Below are 19,993 nucleotides of genomic sequence, written 5' to 3'. Positions count from 1 at the left end.
AGACACACCCTATTTATCAGTGTGAATCGTTTGTGTTCCAAGACTGTTCTGTTATAAATATTTTCTAACATGTGAATCTCAGATCACCGCAGAAGACCCAGCTTCAGGAATATGATATTTTAGTTAAGCTCCTACAAATATTGCTCAGGAATAGTGCACCTATTCTGCACCTTTGCGTGAGTCAGGGATCCCTTTTGAACTTCGATGGATGCTGTGATTTTAGAAAAAAAATAATGCGTACACATGAAAACCTTCACAGAACTTTTAGGAGTTGCTGTATTACCTAAAGTATAGCCTTTGACCCGAGATTTAAAATCATCCTGAGGCTTTGTATCTTAGCCCTGGCCAGACAGCTCAGTTTGTTAGAGCTACAGCATCATCCTGATACACCAAGGTTGCAGGTTCGAGCCCTGGTCAGGGCACATATAAGAATCAACCAGTTAGTGCATAGATAAGTGGAACATGAAATCTTTCTCTCTCACTTTCTCCCCCACTTCCCTTCCATCTTTCTCTCTGTCTCTAAAATGAATTTAAACAAGAGAGCTATCTTTTACTACAATCAGAGTGTGAAGCCTTATTCTTATATGCAAAAACAAAAAAAACCTTACTGGGAGGATTTGCTGAGAAACAGCTGAGGGGAGACATGAGGACTGCCCCATACTGTCTTGTCATCCCAGTTGTCGGGAGTGAGTGTCTTTGATCCGGTATACGAGGCTGAGCAGAGAACACCGGGCATTCTTTTAATTACTGAGTATGGGATGTCTTCAACCCAAAGGAACTCCTGCTGTTTTAAAACCCAGTGTTCTCAGACATGTTTTGCAGAAGAAAATGCTCTTCACCAGGAGCTACAATTGCATTTAGGAAGGTATACAAACTGTTTATGAGCCTTTAAAAGAAAGTATCTTGCAAGTATTGGTTGATAATGATGATGTCCTAAAATTGCCTCTCCAGGTTCCTACCCCAGGTTGTCCCTCAGTTTCAAGCTGAAGAGAAACATCGGTTATTTTATCCTGCAAACGTACATGCCTTCCATCCTGATCACTATCCTCTCCTGGGTCTCCTTCTGGATTAACTATGATGCCTCAGCCGCAAGAGTGGCATTAGGTGGGCCTTTTCTCTCTTCTGTGGAGTTTGACTCGTGTGTGTGTGTGTGTGTGTGCGTGCATGCAAGTGCACTTTCCTTATGCTGAAATTTGTGATGCCTGGTGAAGCCGGACTGACACATTACAGGGATTTGACTCTGAGACTTTGGATGATCTGATTCAGCATTAAATCAATTAAACACGTATTAAAGCTCTTTCATGTCAAAATTAGTTAACTAAATAGCTGTTGGTAATGAAATTAGTCCCATCAGGGTGATATTTTTATTGAAGCACAGTCCATGGAATATTGCTTGGTAATTATTCAATTTGTATCTGTGCTTCCTTACCTGGGGAGACTTCCTTTCCATGTTTTTTTTTCCTGAGCAAGAAACCAGAAAGTGTAGCATGTAACAAAGAGCTAAGCAGAAGAATTCTAAAATCTAATGAATACTTAGGAGTAGCATGGCAGAGGGCAGGAGAAAACCAAGCAAAAATTTGGAGAAGTCATCTAAGATATCACTTATCTTATGCGTTATTTCTCTTTTGTTATAAGACTAGAGGAGGGGAATAAGCTATATTTCATGAACATTTTTATGTTGCTGTTCCAGAGAGAGTAAATTTATGATCTTTGACATACTCTGTATTATTTTGAGTTCTGACCAGTCCTTTAAATGTTGAAATGTTACCTCCTCCACCATGAGTTCTCAATTCAGTCATTACTTACTTGGAGAAGTCCTTTATTTATTCCTTCAACACGCATTTGTTGAACACCTTTGTGCCACGCCAAATATACTAGGCACTGGACACAAAGCAGTGCCCTTTGGAAGTCATGTTCCAGCAGTAAAAAATAGACAGTAATTGAGTAGCCATGCAGATTGTATTGTACGGTAAGTTTAGTGAGGGAAATGATTGTGGTAAGGAAGGGGGAGGTTGGTTATGCCAAGGGAGGCCGTTTAGAATAATCAGGGCAGACCTCATTCATAAAATGTCAATGGAACAGAGACTTGAAGAGGATGAAAAGCGATGGTTATCTGGATAAGAATATTCCAGGCCATGAGCGTGTCAGTGAGGCAAAGGCAGGGAGGGTTCAGGAGCAGACACAATGTGTGTGAGAGGAGACCAGATTATGAAGTGGCTTGGGGGCCACAATAAAGGTCTTATGCTGAGCAAAGAAGTAACATGGTCTGATTTCAATTTTATTTTTATTTTTATTTTTTGCAGTGCCATGGTTTGTTTTTTGTTACGTTTCAGTTGTTTAATTTTTGTTGTTATTTTGTTTTTATTGCCTTTTTTTCCATTACCATTCAGTCCCCTTATACCGCCTTCCCCACCCCACAATCGCCACCTGTTGTCCATGTCCACGAGTCCTGTTGCCTTTTTGCTCTACCCCCCACCCCCTACCCTCACCCCGCAGTAGCTGCCATCTGCTCTCCATCTGTGAGTCCGTCTCTCTTTTGCTTGTTAGTCCAGTTTGTTCGTTAGATTCCATAGGTAAGTGAAATTACATGGTATTTGTCTTTCTCTGACTAGCTTACTTCACTTAGCATAATATTTTCCAGGTCCATCTATACTGTTGCAAAGGGTAAAATTTTCTTCTTTTTTATGGCCAAGTAGAATTCCATTGTGTGAATGTTCCACAGTTGTTTTATCCACTCATCTACTGATGGACACTTGGGCTGCTTCCATGTCTTGCTGACTGTAAATAATGCTGCAGTGAACACAGGGGTGCTTATGTTCGTTTGAAATAGTGTTCTGAATTCCTTCAGATATATTCCCAGAAGTGGGATCACTGGGTCAAAAGGCAGATCCATTTTTAATTTTTTGAGGCATCTTTCTACTGCTTTCCACAGTGGCTGTGCCGGTCTACATTCCCACCAACAGCGTGAAAGGGTTCCCCTTGCTCCACATCCTCACCAGCTGGGGCTATTTGTTGAGTTATTGATGCTAGCCATTTTGACAGGTGTGAGATGTTATCTCATTGTGGTTTTAATTTGCATTTCTCTGATGATTAGTGATGTTGAGCATCATGTCATATATCTGTTGGCCATCTGTATGTCCTCTTCGGAGAAGTGTCTATTCAGGTTCTTTACCCATTTTTAATTGGGTTATTGAATGTCAACTTTGGCTGCTGTGTCAAGCTTAGATTGTGGTGGTTCAAGGATAGAAGAGAGAAGTAATGACCTCCTCTTTGAGTCAAGTCCCTGTGACTTAACCTCTTAAAATACTATAGATCTCCCTTTTGTAGACCAACCACTGTTATAATTTAAAATTATTTGGTTTGTGATGTCATCTTCCTCATGGTGCTGAAAGATCCTTTGGAGAAAGGTCCATATCTAATTTTGATTCCATTACACATGTTATCTGTGTCTCATTGTGAATGATGGTCAGTAAATATTTGCTAAATAAAGGAATGAATGAAATTTGTAAATATCTTATTATTTCAAAGTAAAAGTTTGTTATCTATTTTATATCTATTACAGGAATAAGTAATTTATTTACTTTTTAAAAGAAACTTTTTAACAACTTATGTTAATAATTTATTACTAGGTCAGAAATACCTTAAAATGAGATTTAGATAAATGGTAAAATCAGCATTGTCAGTGTTATGATATATATGACATACAGGATAACCTGTAGTTGATATAATGAAGAGGAAAATGAAATTGGAAACTGTTTCAAAAAGACTAATATTGCAAAAAGATATGAGGACTGTACAACATCTAACTCTGAAGCAAGACCAGGGTTTTCCTGGCCATGCTCAGAATCAGATGCTCAAATGTTTTCTGTATCTGTTTCATGAGCATGTATACAAGCAAGACAAAAATTGTGATCTTATTTGAGAGATAAAATTAAATCAGGAAACATATGTTTTTAAAAAAAATCACTGAAATGAAACAACCTCTGGGATGTGCTATTAGGTAGTGTATAAGGAAACAGGTTTCTGAGTCAGAGAGATCCCAGCTTAAATGGTGACTTCATCCCCTCCCATCTGTGCACTCTCGACTCTGAGCTCTGTTTTCACAAGCTGGAACCTGCCATCCTCAGGACTCTAGACCCCCGGTGCTTTTTTCAGCATTTCTCTGTTGATCCCTCCAATTACACCTCTGAGGGAAACTACTCCCCACTGTGAGGGATGCTTACTCAGGTGGACAAATAATTTCAGTTCTAAATGCCATCACCTAGTGTGGCATTGTCCATAAGGAATCTTGTAATACTTCTGTAGGATTTATTTGTGTGTTACATGCCTAGGTGCCCAATCTAGAAACGTGAGGGTTAGATTTTTAATTTCTCTATGACCTTACAACTCCAGTGTCCCAATTTTTGCAGTCATTTCTCTGTATCATCTGTGTCATGCATTGATGAATTTCAGTACTGCTGCAGTTATTTCATTTCCCCTTCCTAACAAATTATTCTGAAAAACTCTCAGTGGGTATTCTTTATTCCTGGCTCGTATGCTTCTCTAATGCCCACGCTGCCACCAGAGTGACTATCGTAAACACAAATTGTCCCTACATTCTCTCTGCTTCATGCTGGTCAGTGGTCCCACGTTGCCTATGATTTCAAGTTCAAACTCCTCATTAAGCTCTGTATGTATAGCTCTCCATTATGTAGCCCTTACTTAACCTCCACTTTCCTCACCAGTCTTCCCATCATATCCTCATGTAGCCACGTGGACTTCCCTGAGAGTCTTCGGTGAGCTGTGTACTTCCACCCCACAAAGCAAGCCCCTCTGTAACAGAAAGCTCTCTTCACCACCAGTGCCCTAAGATCTAACCGCACTTTTGTCCCGCAGTCCTTGGTTGCCTGATGACTCCCATTTATTTTTCAAAATGCAACTCCCAAATCTCCATTTTCTGATCTCTTTGCTGCTGCATTACAAGGCTAGTTTTTTCCATATTCTCAACACTCAGCCAACACATGTGTCTTAACAGACCAGCATTTAATCCACTTTCCAGGCCCCTCCCACCAGATAAATAACTGGAACTATAAACATGTAACTAAAGACAGGCTCTAAAGTGATTAATGTTTACTGTGAATTGATGATTTATGCCTATCTCCAGGGCTGTCACAGAGCTGGTATGTAACAAGTGCCCGGTAACTCTTTTGTGGCGTGCACATATGAATGAGTAAAGAGTACAGTAATCCTTACAGCTATAACGAGAGCAGCAAGGAAATAGGAACATTATCATTCTAACTCTCACTTTTTTTCCAGGAATTACAACTGTCCTTACAATGACCACCATCAACACCCACCTCCGTGAGACTCTCCCTAAAATCCCCTATGTGAAGGCCATCGACATGTACCTGATGGGGTGCTTCGTCTTTGTTTTCATGGCCCTCCTGGAATATGCTTTGGTCAACTACATCTTCTTTGGAAGGGGACCCCAACGCCAGAAGAAAGCAGCCGAGAAGGCTGCCAGCGCCAACAGTGAGAAGTTGCGCCTGGACGTCAACAAGGTAAACCCAGAGGGCAAGCCCTCCTTGCTTCCTAAACTCATAGAAGAAGGGCTGCAATGTAGGTTCAAGATCTTGTTTAACAAATGAGAAAACCAAGGCCAAGGGAAGAGAATGGGTCATTTTCCCCAAATCATAAAGATAATTAGCGATGGAGGCCTAAATTCATGACACAACACTCAGATGTCCTTGACCTTCACGTTAGGCTTGCCCTCGTCATCTAAATACACCTTTGTGACTTCTTCAATATATCAGTATGATGTGTACTATTATGTACGTTATATTTATTTAAATTTACTCACATTATTTAAATTTATTTTAAAAGGAAATTTCATATCACATAAGCAGTATGACTTGCTAAAAGGTAATTGTAAGCATAAATAAATAAAAATATAATTATATTACTAACTTCTAGGTTATTACTATATGCTGGGCCTCAGCTCTGCATTTCATTTGGTTTAGAAGGGAGATAAGCAAGTACGGAGATGCATCTAAGACATACCAGCAACAACCTGAGACTTCCTCCTTAATATCATTAGAAGGACAGAAAGAGAAGTGGAAGGGGAGAAAAGAATAATTTTCTCCTTAAGTGACAGATAATTACTTGACGCCTTGCACATGCACCACTTAAATCACTGAAGCATTGGACTACAGGAGGCCACTGTCTTGCTTAAGTCCTTGCTGCTCTCATGAAAGCCGTACAGAGTACTGGACTCTGCTCACTCACGGGCGTACTCAGAGAGTAATTCCCACGCAGTTGTAAACCCGGCTCATTCTTTAAGGCGGTGGTTCTCCGTCTGCAGTGCCTGGTCAAATGGCTTCGGGAGCATTAAGAGCGCTGACACCGGGGTTTCCTCCCCAGCAGTTCTGATTTGATTGTCCTGGGGTATGCCTGGACATTGCTGTTCCGAGCGCTGGAACCAGGAAAACGGTTGTACTTCTAAACCACCTGGAATCCTTAACCATAGCACTAATTATTGAATGGGCATTTTAATATCTCTAATGTCAGTTTAATTCCAAGGACAGAACACTGTAAAGAATGTCTATTATTGAATTTTATTTGGAACAAATCCAGTGAAAGCTTCTGACTCACTAATGTTTCCGCAGATCCATAGGTCTGATCATTGATTTTAGACAGTTCTCTAACCAGAGGCACTCTTTCCTGGCAGATGCTGTTTGTAACGATACGAATCTAAAGTATGGCCCTTGAAAGCCAGTGAGCCACGGGTCTGGGGAGCTGTCAGTTCCTTCCCAGTGTCTGAGGTTTCACTATCAAAAACTATCAATCGATTCCAATGTAGCATTCTGACTCTCTCAGGCTGTCAAATGAGAGAGTGCTATTTAAACCCAATTTTTGATTGTCCTGATATGGTGGCCTTAATAAAGAAAAGAAAATTAATAAATAAATGAGAACTATCTCATAGGACTGGCATTTCAAATGAGCCTAAATCAATTGCCTAATGCAAAGCTCACTTAATAACATCTGATCTTTTTTCACTTCATCTACCCTATTTTTTTCATTCCAATTTGCATTTAAATGACAAATTTAAGGCCCGGAGAGTGGCAGTTTTACAGAAAACTGAACTTGGAGAGCTTCAGAGTTTTAACATCAGTGTGCTGAGAGGGAGGTGCCCCATAGTGATCAAAAAGCTCATTCTCTTAGCTGACGTTGGACCCACAATTCAGAACGTAGAATACGAGAGAACAACCAACATAGCGCAGTGGTCCTCAAACCACAGGCAAATTTGGCTGTGTCTATAGATATGATAGGTCGTCAACACCACAGGGAGAGGACTGCTTCTGGTGTCCGGTGGGTAGAGGCCAGGGATGGCGCTGAGCATCTACAGCACATTGCACAGCCCCCCCTTAAAAGAGAATCTCCCGTCCCGGAATATCAGTGCCACTGAGCTGAAAACCTCTGTTCTAGTCCACTTCCTGTTCTTAAACATGAGAAACGGAGGCCCAGACACAGTAAGATCTTTGTCCTAATCTTAAAACTCTTTAAGGCAAGTGGTTTCTCCACTTTCTTTGATCAGCAAGCACAGTGTCAAGACATCAGGAGTTATTGTTTAGCGTAATAGTGCTGAAGAAATGTCTTGAAGTCAGTCAGGTTCAAGATTTACTCTCTGTTTAATAGCTGTGTGGCCACAGGCAAAAGAAAATCAGCCTCACTAACCCTCCGTTTCCTTGTCTGTAAAACAGGGTTCATTCCTCTTTCATAGGTTTTTTTATGAAGATTGTTTGTATAATGTATAGAAAGGGTAACATAGTCTCCAGCTCATGGTAAGCCCTTAGTAAGAGGTAAATGTTAATAAAATATTAAAATATTATGAACAGCACACATTACTTTTCAAAATAAAATCTACCACCTCCAGATCTATTGGCGAGTTCGCTTCTGTATTTTACACGAATGGCATGTAGGGTGCAATCCCTTCCCTAAAAGAGGGGGTTCTATGCGGAGGAATGTTTCAGGTCAGAAGCTGTAAGATCAAAGCAGGTCAGAAGCCTGAAGACCTGAATCATCAGGTCCTAGCTTTAAAACTTATAGCAAATGAACTACTTCTAACTTCACCGATTATTTCTTAGGTCAGAATACTTACAGCCGTATTGATTGGGGTAGAACAGAAAGGTGACCATCTGGCATTGCTGACTCCCGTGATTTCTTTCGGACCCCAGCAGGAAAGGTCAGGGAGGCCCGCACTGGACGCTGATGGCACAGTGCTTTCTTTTGTGCGAGCGTCATGAATAATGCCACTCTGTTTTTTATCAAGAATGCCCCTTTATTCCCACTGTAATTCTCATGATTTTTTTTCAAAGATTGGGCACATAAAATCAACTGAGTATTGTTGGCGGCTCTGGAGAAATCAGTCACTAGGGAAGGGATCGACTTTTTCAGCTTCCTTCTGATAGTGTCCTTAGAGGTGGACACTGACAGTCAGGTGATCCAAAGTGACAGTTGTACTGTGCTCTCTGCCCTGAGGTCAGGGAGGAAGGGGAACGGAAGTGTGGCCACGCAGGAGCCCATGTTGCTTCCACGGCGTGCTTTCCCGTTTTTCCCGTCTCCTCTCTGTGTGAATGTCCTGCAAGTCTTTATTTTAACAGGAGTATCTGCAGCTCTTAACACAGTTCTTAAACTGGCGTTCAACTAGTGCAAAAACTGAAACTCTTCAGGAAAGTCAAATATTCAAAGTTGCATAGCAAAGTTCAAATTTCTGAGGCTTGAGTTGGGTTTTCCAATCCTCTCCAAGTGTGTATGACCCATAGTGCTAACAAGTGAAAAAAAATAATATAAAATTTAAAAGCAGATTCCACCTTAGTTATATATTTAGTTCACCTGAAAATCACGTGTCTAGCCAGGAGAGGCCATGACTGACGAGCAGTGTCACTGTCACAGTTGTCTTCATGTGACACACCTCGTTGTAAAGCACTAAAAATTTTTTAAATAAACTTCAAACCAACAAGATGGCTACAGGACAGTTCTTTTCCCCACATGTCTTCTAGAGTAGTAAAAAAGAAAAATCTCCATCCTCGTGCTAGAAGAGTCCGTCCTATCATCCCTTGTACTCTTCTATTTGTGTGTGTGTTTATAGAATTTGCTTTGGATTGATTTTACCCACTTTTCTTGCTTATGTCTTCAAGTTTTCGGCTCTCCTTTTTGTTTCACTTAAGCTTTATGTTGTTTCCCTGTTTATTTTTCTACCAATAGCTAGGTATATACATACATATTTGAAAATGTAGCTACTCCTGCCTTTCCACCATGTTATTCTTGTATCTCTGAAATTCTCCAAATAGAGCTGCACCAAAGCACCTCTGGAGGGGGGGACCGTCTTCATCCTGCATTTAGGGGGGTTGCGAGCCTCTGCGTTGTCTTTATCCATTGTGCCCAAATTGGTGTTACACAAAGCTGCTAAGATCTTTTAAGTCCATTTATTTCTACTGCTTGAAATTAGTTTTCTTTTAAATAATACATTAAAAAGATACAGCTAATTAGAAGTCCTATTCTCTGTGATGACCAGTCTTTGTGAAGACCACTAGCATTTATCTACAGCCAATTTACTTGAACCCCCAATCCTCATCTGGTGGCCTCAGTTGACTCCATTGGCACATTTTCTACTTTGTCTTCTGGTTTTTTATAAAGATACTAAACAAAATGGGACCCAATATCCATCCTTGTGGGACCCACCTGGAAACTTCTCCCCAACTAGATGGACTACCAATTACGATTTCTCTCTGTATACGGTTAGATAGCCAGTTTTTAATCCATTTATTTGTATTTCTGTTGGGGCCAATTTGTTTAGCCTTTCCATTTAAAATAACATAGGTGCTCTTTGCAGATCATCTGTAGGCTTGTATCCACAAAGACTTGGGGATAAGTTAAAATGTTTTTGTGAGACACAAACGGGGTTTTCCAGGGTTTGCTTTTTAAAAATACAGCTATGATGAATCTGAGCCTCATCATTCCATTCAGTCAATATTGTTGTGATAGAGAAAGAAACCAAGTGGACCGTCTCGTTCATCTGCATTGAGAGGATAGAGTGCCCTCACGTACTCTGGCGTTCTGTAGTTGGCTCCTGTTTCTTTTAGTTGGTGGGTAGGTGGAGAAATGTGTGTTTCTTCCGTTGGTTGGCTCAGAATTCCTGAACCTGTTTTTTATCCTAGATTATTCATCTGTGACTAGGAATGTTATGTTTGCATCAAGTCCTTGTTGCTTTATTATTTATTTTACAAAAAGGTATTATCTTTTTTGGCTAATACTTTGGGTTTAGTTTCTGAATCCTTGTGTTTGCAATTCTTAATCAGCGAATTGTCATTCATATTGGCCTCCCTGTTGGAGGAGGAGGAGGTGGGGAAGGGTTGTCAGCGTTTCAGCTTATCACACACAACTTACCCAACTCCGAGTTTTTAAATGTTCTGTTTCTTGATGAGGTAGTGAATGATGTTAAATGCTTGTGAACCTTTCTTATGAGGACTTGATGCCCCATGAGCTGTCATTATTGCACCTCCTGAATATCATGTTCTTCCTTCATTTTATTGCCCTGACCCCAAATTCCTTAATACGCATTGTTATTGCCCTTAGAGTGGGGCACAAGTATGGTTAACCATTACGACTTTGTTTTGGTGTTTTAAGTTGTTGTTATTGTTTTTAACTTCTTGTTGTATTACGTATAATTACAGAGTCTGATAAATGCTATCAGCTAGATTCTAGGAGATGTTTAAAACTTTGTTAAATCACTGTTTTCCTCTCAGTCCCCTAAATTTCCAGTCCCTGCTCTATCTGTGCTCTCAGGCTATCTCGTTTTTGTTGTCGCTGCTGTTCTTTATTGGAATCCTAGCTACTGTTTTTGAAATTAAAGTAGACTGATTTGATTGGGCAGTATTCGGGGTAGAATGCTAATGATTCAGAAAAAAACGTTTGACAGCTGGAGTTTGGGTTTATGATGAAAACGGTTGAATTTTTTCAAAATCAAAACCAAAGTATACTACATGATTGGCCTGAGGACTGGGTAACGTTACATGAAAATTCAGAAAATCCTCAGATCCTGAGGGTATTTTAAAGAAAATTTTCCTCTTTGGTGCATGAAATTGTTCAGTTGATGGCTTGAAAGAGTTAATGATACTCTCTGATGACATGTTCAGGAGAAGACTCAATGATTTCCATTGAAATATGAATCTTAATGTGTCCTGCTTTTATCCTTTCCTTTGTTGGGCACGTCTTTATCCCCTGAGTTCTCTTTTGGGTTCATATTTAAAGTATGAAATAAGGACTAGTATTCAGATCTTTGAATAATGAGCTGTTAAAAGCACCAGGATGTATGTGCCAGTCCTCAGAGGCAATAGGGGCCCTGGGAAGATGGTGCCTTTTCGAATCAGACTGAACTGGGCTCACATGCAGGCATGTCTTTTATGAGCTGTGTTTAACCTTCCCGTTCCTCCAGTTTCACCACTGAAAATTGAAACACTAATGCCTGTCTCACTGAGCTACTGAGAGGCTTAAATGAGATAATTAAGGGCCTTAGATGGTACCAGGCAAAGAACACTCAGTAGTAGATAGTCGCTGTTTCTCAGCAGGTGGGAGCCGGGAATGTGTATGTGTCTCAGGGTTGTTGGGGTTTTTTTTTAGCTCTATTACTGTTTTTCTGATTATAAAACCAATTCACAAACATTCTTGTTTTTAAAGCACAATAAGCAATGAAAACTACCTAAACCCCCACACAAAGTTTGGGTCTACTATTGCTATTTTCTACTTACCTTGTTATATAAGTATACATCATTTCTAATAGCTACAAGATGTGTTATTGAAATTATGTACCATGATTCATGTTACAAGCACCTGTTGCCAGATATTTGCATTGCTTCTAATAGTTTCTCATTATAAACAAGTATAAAATAAGCATCCCATTGCTGACAGGTTTGTACACTGTTGATTCCTAATCTATTTCTTAAAATGGAATTCCTGGGTCAAAAAGCATGTGCCTCTAAAACAGTGACACATATTGCCAAGTTGTTCCCTGGAAACTCTCTGCTGTAGTTTACACGCCTACTTGCACTAGATGAGAGACACGGCAGTGTGCGCACACTAACACACATCACCGAGCCCTTAAAATGACAGAGAGAAAACTGATGTCTAACTGTCCAGTTGTCACATTGTTAGAGAAGTGGAGTTAGAAGTATCCGAAAATACATGTGCAGTTTTTCTTCTCTCTGTACAAAAGACACACAGAGTAAAACAGCAATTGAACAAAACAAAAACAACATCCAACTCAAACTGAGCCTCTGCAGAGAAGAGATGCATAAGCAGAGGCAGTATTGGTGCAAGCAGAATCCAGAGAAATCTGCTCAGGCTGTACTTGAGCAAATGGGAAGACTATGAAAAGGTCCACATCAAAATGAAGCATCTAAGCAAAGAAACAGCATGGCAACTATGCAGGAAAACTACCAATGAGTCCATTTCTCTCTCTTCCCACTTCCCCCCTCTGCCCCCTCCCACTTCCTTTCTCCCTTCCTTCCTCCCTCCCTCTTGCACACTCTGGAGAGAAAGAAAGAAACTTAGCATGCAAAAGACAAATAATGACTTCTATTGGGAAAAATTTACTTTACGATAAATTAAATTTTTTCTTACTAGTTTTTTCTCTTATTCTTTACCAAAAATTGAAAGACAATATGAAACAAAATGTCAAGGGCAAGATGAGAAACAAGATGTTATTAATAAGGCAAAAATGAAAGCAAAGCAATCTCCATAGAAACTAGTAACGAAATGTAAGATAGTAAGAAAGAGAATCAGTGTGGCAAAACACAGAGTTCAGGCTGCAGGTAAGTGTGCCAAATGCAGAAGAAAAGAGATGCAGAGATACGAACCACTTAGAGTAAATGCAGTCAATACAAAGGCAGATGCAGTGTTTTAAACACGTGGAACCATAATGTTAATGAAGTATAGGATGGAAAACAGTGGAATAGAAAAAACTCAGCCATGGGCCCCTCAACAGGGGAGCTGCATTCTGAGAAATGAATGCATCGCAGGTGATTTGTCCTCCTGCAAACGCCACTGAGTGCACTCACTCAAACCTAGGTGGCAGAGCCTAGGAGCTGTTGCTCCAAGGCTACAAGCCTGTACAGCATGTTGCGGTACAAAAAGCAATGCAAGATTAAATCAAGCACAAGAGAAAATGATGCAATCAAGAGATGCAGTAAACAGGAGATGTATGAGCCTGCTGCCGGCATAACACAGCAGACTGTCTTGCAGCAAACTTTGTTTAATAAGTAGAAAGAGCATGCTCTAAAACAATAATAAAAAGTATAGTGTAGTAAATACACGAACCAGTAGTGTGGGCATTTATTATCACCATCGACTCTCAGGCACGCGTCATTGTGTGCGCTGTAATTGTAGAACATGGCAGCGCAGTAGGTCTGTTTACTCCGGCATCACCACAGACACGTGAGTAACGTGTTGCCCTAAGACATCGGAATGGCCCTGTCTCTGAGCGATGGGAGTTTTTCAGCTCTATGATAATCCACGGCAGCGATTTTAAACCACTTTTATCTCGTGGCACACATAAACTAATTGCTAAAATTCTGTGGCACACCAAAAAGATATTTTTTGCTGATCTGACAAAAATAGGCATAATTTTGATACATTCACACCAGATGACTATTGTTGTGTTGGCTGTTGTCATTTTTTTATTCGACAGTCTAAGGGGAAGCAGTCAGATATTGCCCGTGTTTAAAAGTTCCGCAGCACGCCAGTTGAAAACCACTGGTCTATGGGATTATAGCATGTGGTCCATTGTGGACTGAAAAGTCATTCTGTGGCACATGCCTGTATTTAAACCTGACATCAATAACTAATTATAATAATTATACTAATAAATAATTTTTGAATGCCTCCCCTGAGCTTAGATGGTTTACATATATTATAATTCCCTATTATTGCCCTGTATTATTATAATTTTACAGCTGATTAACTGACACCCAGAGACTGTAATTAACTTAAGGTTAAACAAGTAAAAATGGTTGAACAGAAAATATAACTAGAGGCTACATACACTCTTAATTACTGCGCTATGCTATATATTATATATTTATACATATCTGTGATGAAATTAATCAGTAAGCCAAAAGGACATACTAGATTCCAAAGTAAAAATTAAACAGTCTAATTCTGTCCTTATTATATCATCTGAAAGCACTAACCTTTCATTCAGAAAAAGTGAATGACCTATAAGGAAGAGAAAAAAAAAGATAGGTCTCACACTGCTTCATGACAAATTAAATTTTGTAAGACAGTGGAAAATGTGGCAGGGTTCTGGAGGGAAGAAAATACAACCTAAGAATATTGTCATTCCTACAGAAAGGCAGAAGAAAGGCAACCTACCCACAATGTGCAAGACCTTACAGAACATAGCATCTATGAGTTCCTACTTAAAAAAATAAAATAAATAGCTTAAATTTAAAAACCTAGCCCCCACCCCTGGATGGTGTGGCTCGGTGGATTGAGCATAGGCCTGCAGACCGAGGAGTCACCAGTTCGATTCCCAGTCGGGGCACATGCCTGGCTTGCAGGCTGGGGTCCCAGTGCAGGGTGCACGAGAGGCAACGTACACTGATGTTTCTCTCCCTTTCTTTCTCCCTCCCTTCCTTCCCCTCTCTAAAGATAAATAGATAAACTCTTTAAAAAAAAACCTAGCCCCTAACAACAGGTAGTCAAAGAGAAATTAGACTAGGAGAAGGCAGTCTGCCTGCGTTTGGAACTAAAGGCAGTGCGTACGACTAAAGCCACACAACTCCAGAAGTTAAAGTTACAGAATAAAAGGTGATCGAAATATTTTTAAAAACCAGATAGTAAAGGTATGTAAAAAAAAATCAGGATGGATGTTGTTGAGAAGGGAGAAAGTGTTTTCTAATTTATAACAAGGACTTAATATTTACTCTTTTATTTTTAGAGTTTAGGAATCAAGAAGTTGAAGGTTAAAGATGCGTTTAAAATTAACATAGGTGACGACCACAACAGTGTTTCTCAGTGGGTCTCCCGTGGGCCGCCCACGTAGGGTCTCAGGGAAGCGCGGTGAGGAAGTCGCTTCCACCTGAGGCCTCAGAAACCAGAACCTTCATCGGGCAAGCTGAGGGGTCTAACAGTGTATCAACAGTAACAGAAAATACAATGGAGTGGAAGAAGAAACCCCTTTACAGATAATAAGTTTTAATGAAAGGGAACTTTGTGTTTTTTTAAGGGAACATTTTTAAAAAATCAATTCTTTCTAAATTATCCTACCAATGTAACGTAATCTCATTAGATTACCAGTGAGCTTCATTTGGGGTTTTGTTTCTTTGGTGCTTTGTCTAGAAATTTGACATAGTAATTCTAAAGTTTACGTGAAAGGATATATAGGAAGGACCAAAAAGTTAAAATAATAAAAGACTAGATCTATCAGAAGTTTTACTGAATTAAAAAATCTCGATGATTAATGCAACATAGCACTGGATCAATGCTCTCTAAAGAGAATGGAAATTGACTTAGAAACAGAGTAGAATGAAGTTCTTGGTACACGTTTATTTCCCATCATGTGAATTATTTAATAAACAGTGGTGAGCGACTGACGTCCACGTGGGGCCATTTAGATGCAGAGCCGCACGTCCGACCCACCGGTCCCTCCAGATTAGAGTCGGGCGGAATCGGAGATCTGCGTATTTCAGAAGATCCATAAAAAGCCACAAATCATACATAAATATTTTCATAAACATCCATTAGGTGACACCAAACAGAAAATTCAGAATCCAGGAAAGAATGAGAATATATTTAACCTTGTAAAAAGGCTTAATTTCTGTATTTTTCTTCCTTACCCTTCTTATCAGGTAAAATTTTCTTTCCACAATGAGCCTCATTTTCTTTGCCTCCTTTTTAGTTACATTTTTAAGCACATGGGTTTTTTTTATATATTAGAAAAATATAAGAAAGTAAAGGCCACACAAATCTCTATTTTTCCTAAGAAAAAGACACCAATAATATCTGGTAATTTTTTTCATCTGTCTATTGCATCTATTTGCACTTCTCTGTGGACAGATCCTCTCTCACTTTCCCTTCACAGGACCGTTGACTGCTGTTTGCCATTTGTAAGGGTTATAATGTTACCTTTACTTGTATTTCTGACATTTTGTAAAGAATTGAGTATTTTTTCATATATTTATATGCTATTGGAATTGGCTTCCCTGTGAAATGCCTATTCTTATTTTTAGCCTTTTTTGTTTTGTTTGTTTTCAGTTTCAGGAGCCTGTAAGTATAACGGAGAAAGCAAACACTTTATTAGCATGTGCACTGCAGATATTTCTCGGAGCTCTTGTTCATGCCAGTTTTTAATTTTTATGTTGTCCAGTTGTTCGTACTTTTGTAATTTGTATTTTCTGGAATGGATGAAAGCTCCTCTTGAAACTCTGAGATAAGCATATAGTTTTCTAAATTCTTCTGAAAGTTTTTCTTTTTATACCTAATGTATTGTTTTATGTTTTACATTAAATCCATCTTAAAATACTAACATGTTGGTTGAAGACATTGGTCAGCTTTACATTTTTCTAAAACCAATAGCACAAACACTATTGTTTACTATTTTTGTGGGGGAGGTTGTTTTCTTATTTTTTATTTAATCTTTGTTGTATTGTTTTTACGTTACCCTTTAGTCCCCTTACACCCCCCTCCCCTCAGCAATCATCACACTGTCGTCCATGTCCATGAGTCCTTTTCCAAGCACTACTTACTTTCTTACACTTGTTTCCCCACTGGTTATGTTTGGAGAATGGGACAGTAGGATGGGAACACTTCTGGTTTTCACTTCATGTCTTTCTGCAGTGTGCGAACTGCTCAAATGAGTGTGTATTGTTAAGATTTAAGAAAGTGTAGGTGTATGTACATATTCTCACCTGATTTTCCCAGTGTGACCTCTTTCTCTGTGTGTCTCTCTCTGTTTCTCTCTCTCTCCCCCCCTTCCTCCCCACACACAGGCACAACTTACTATATCTCACTATACCTCCCACACTCATACTCACACAAACCACACCCAAACGCATCTTATTTTTCCCAGTTCTTTACATATCACCTAAATAGAGTAGCCCAAGATCATTACTTAAAAGTAGCTAATGCTCATTTCTAATAACTATTGCTTATATTATATTATATAATATGACATGGTACATTATAATATATTATATAACATATACTATAATGTCACATCACATAATATATTATGATATAAATCTTATAATATAAAATGGTAATATATAATATATGTTATACATATAATATAATATATTCTATGGCTGTCAGCAAGAAGGGAAGGAGGGGGCAGCAGGGGAAGGGAGAGAGGGAGTGACCTGCACCGAACAGCAGCTGCCCCTCCCCCGGCAGCAGCCCGGCTCCTGCTGTGCGGCCCTCTTATTGACGCTGTCGCCAAAGAGTCAAGATTCCAGCGACGCGCTGAGACAGAGACCTCATGTTATTTTCCCAGCTCGGACATACCTATGGCCACACTGCTCTCTCTGTAGATACAGGTCCCCGTGGAGAAAATAACTTTTTAACTCAGGGCAGTAGAAAAGATTCAAGTCTCAACTCTGACGCTTTATAAGCCATATTTTTAACATCAGACAACTCAACCTGTCTTGTAAAATAAGGATATGGTCTCCGAGATGTCATCCCCTTGAAAATCATAGCCCCAGAATGTTTACCGCGCCTTCCTTCCAGAAATTTGTTAGTCCCATAGGTTCATATCCACTAAATCTACTGTCATTTATTGCTACTATAAGCAAGTGCTTATTAATTTAAATTTTACATATTCTGTGCAAGTGTTTGTAAACCAGAGTGTGTGTGTATATCATATATATCATATCATATATATATCATAATATATATATATATATCATACCCCAGTTAAAAACCATTTTAACAAGCTTTCCTTTGGAAAATATGAAAAAAGTCTATAATGAGAAATATTATCAAGTAAATTTTCTGCATCAGGACAGCTAAAAGTACTTTGGGCCCAACTTTTACTCTAAAAATGGGTCATCCCAAAAGGTACACTTCTTACACGGCCTGCATTAGAAGAGAAAGTGCGTAGTGAACTGTAAGGTGCGTTAATAACCAAGCCAGCAGGTTATTATCACATTAGACTGTGATAATGTTGGGCCCTGGTGGAGTGCTTACAGTTTCCATTGTGCTTCCTGTGGCACCTCATTCAGTTATCTCAAGTCACCAGGTGCAGGAGGGTCATGCTGGGGAGGGGGAGATCCTCCCGTTTACCCTCCTTCAGTCCTCTGGCTGGGCTAACGACACACTGCACCGGAGACTAGGTACCAGGAGAGGAACCATTTAATCGGGGCACAGTAATAGGGGCATTCACAGTATGATGATCAGATCATAAAGCGAGACTCAGAGAAAGGATCGAACCAGGCACCATTTTATCCCTTTGAGACAAAGAAACGATGCACCCCCGAAGAGAGCGGTGGGGCAGGAAGCTGGTCCTCATTAGACAGGAACACAGAGCAAGGTTTGGGCATCCCGTCAGCGAGGAACCGAAACGGAGCTTGGGCTTCGGTCGTAGGGTAGTGAAGCCGGTACAAGGCTGGTTGATACGGGTTTTTCCAACCTGGCTTCTTTTAGCTCTGGTGCCAGGTTGTCCCTCAGGCCTCAGGGGCAGCGGGGCCCCTGTCCCATGGGAGGCTTACCACCTGCTTTTAGTGGGGGAGAGAGGTCAGGGTTTTCTTCTCGCATGGGCCATTTCTTAAGCAACTTTAATGCAAAATAATCAATATGCCAACACGTGTGTTTTGGGAGGCCTGTCTTAGGCCCCAACAGGAGCTATAATCCCCATTTTATAGATGAGGAAACGGAACCGGTCCCCTTGAAGTCATGAGTGACGCCCATTCCCGGAACCGAGCCCTGGACACCGCCACCGTGCCCTGGTCCACCCCACGGTCGGCTCCTCTGTGAGCCTGTCACTCAGGGAGCCTGCGGCCTCCGGTCTGGCGAGAAGGCACAAACCTCCTCTGACTCATTTTCCTAGAGTGAGGATCACAGCCAAGGAACTGCAGTTTGGAAGTATGTTTATTCTGTGAGACTATCCAGCCCACCACGAAACAGAGCTTAACAAGCAGCAGAAAAGGTTAGGTCCCACTCTGTGGTTTTCCAGGCGCACGGTAACCCGTCCTGAGTCCGGCTGCCCCGTTCCATTCCAGCACTTGAACTCCACCCCCACCAGCCTGGCCGCCATGTCGTCCAGGCAGCGCTGGCGGTCAGCCCACGGGGTCGTGGGGTGCCAACATCCTCTTTCAGGGGAGATGAGCACTAGTTTTCAATTTTAAGACAAAGATTCGCCTTTGAGCGTTTCTGAAGTTAGTGTCATACTTACATATACTGTAAACATGTCATTGTTCCCTTCTTTATAAATACCTTTCAATAAGTTGACGCTGTGTATTGCAGCTGATAAAATCTAAGAGTCTAGGAAATTCAGTAACTGTCCTAGTATATCATGAACACAGTGATCACTGAGAAAACTCTGGAAAGACTCTGAACTGTTGGAAAGTACAGAGAAAACTGTGTGTTCCTTGGGCAGCTTTGAGAATCAAAGGCTGGCATTAAACTTTTATCCACCGTCTTTCCATTAATATTAAATTATTTTGTAAAACAACAAGAACAGTACTTCCAGCAACCCTGTGTTCCTGGAGACATTAGGAATGTTTTATGGCCACTGCTGAGAAGGGTTTGTGGGATTGCTTGGTGCTTGTCTCAGTTTGGCAGAGGGCACCTGGGGAGGCGTAAGGATGGACTTGACACAATTTTGAAATCTCCCTCAGCAACGCGCAGGCTGTCTCTTTGCCTCTCAACGCTTCTAGCTTCTGCTGCAGAGAATTTCTGGAAGTTGGATTGGCCTCAAAGGCACCGTGGCAGGCGTCCGCCCACTGGGGACATCTGCCGTGGC

The 19,993-nt window shown here is 40.5% G+C and overlaps 1 protein-coding gene across 2 annotated transcripts in view; it reads left to right on the top strand.

Annotated features, from left to right (window-relative positions):
* The window catches only part of GABRB2 (gamma-aminobutyric acid type A receptor subunit beta2), a 185,924-nt gene that overhangs the window by 146,041 nt on the left and 19,890 nt on the right, over nucleotides 1-19,993 (top strand). Inside the window, exons 7-9 of one of the 2 annotated variants that reach the window (XM_028528799.2) lie at nucleotides 952-1,104; nucleotides 5,296-5,539; nucleotides 9,662-9,776. In XM_028528799.2, the coding sequence (XP_028384600.1) occupies nucleotides 952-1,104; nucleotides 5,296-5,539; nucleotides 9,662-9,776 (512 nt within the window). Of the gene's footprint in view, nucleotides 1-951; nucleotides 1,105-5,295; nucleotides 5,541-9,661; nucleotides 9,777-19,993 lie in introns of both variants that reach the window. The other variant, XM_028528800.2, reaches the window with a different exon arrangement.

Source organism: Phyllostomus discolor, chromosome 13 (genome assembly GCF_004126475.2).
Source record: "Phyllostomus discolor isolate MPI-MPIP mPhyDis1 chromosome 13, mPhyDis1.pri.v3, whole genome shotgun sequence".
NCBI lineage: Eukaryota > Metazoa > Chordata > Mammalia > Chiroptera > Phyllostomidae > Phyllostomus > Phyllostomus discolor.
The sequence above is the reverse complement of the archived record's forward strand: the minus strand, read 5'-3'. Positions and strand labels throughout refer to the sequence as shown.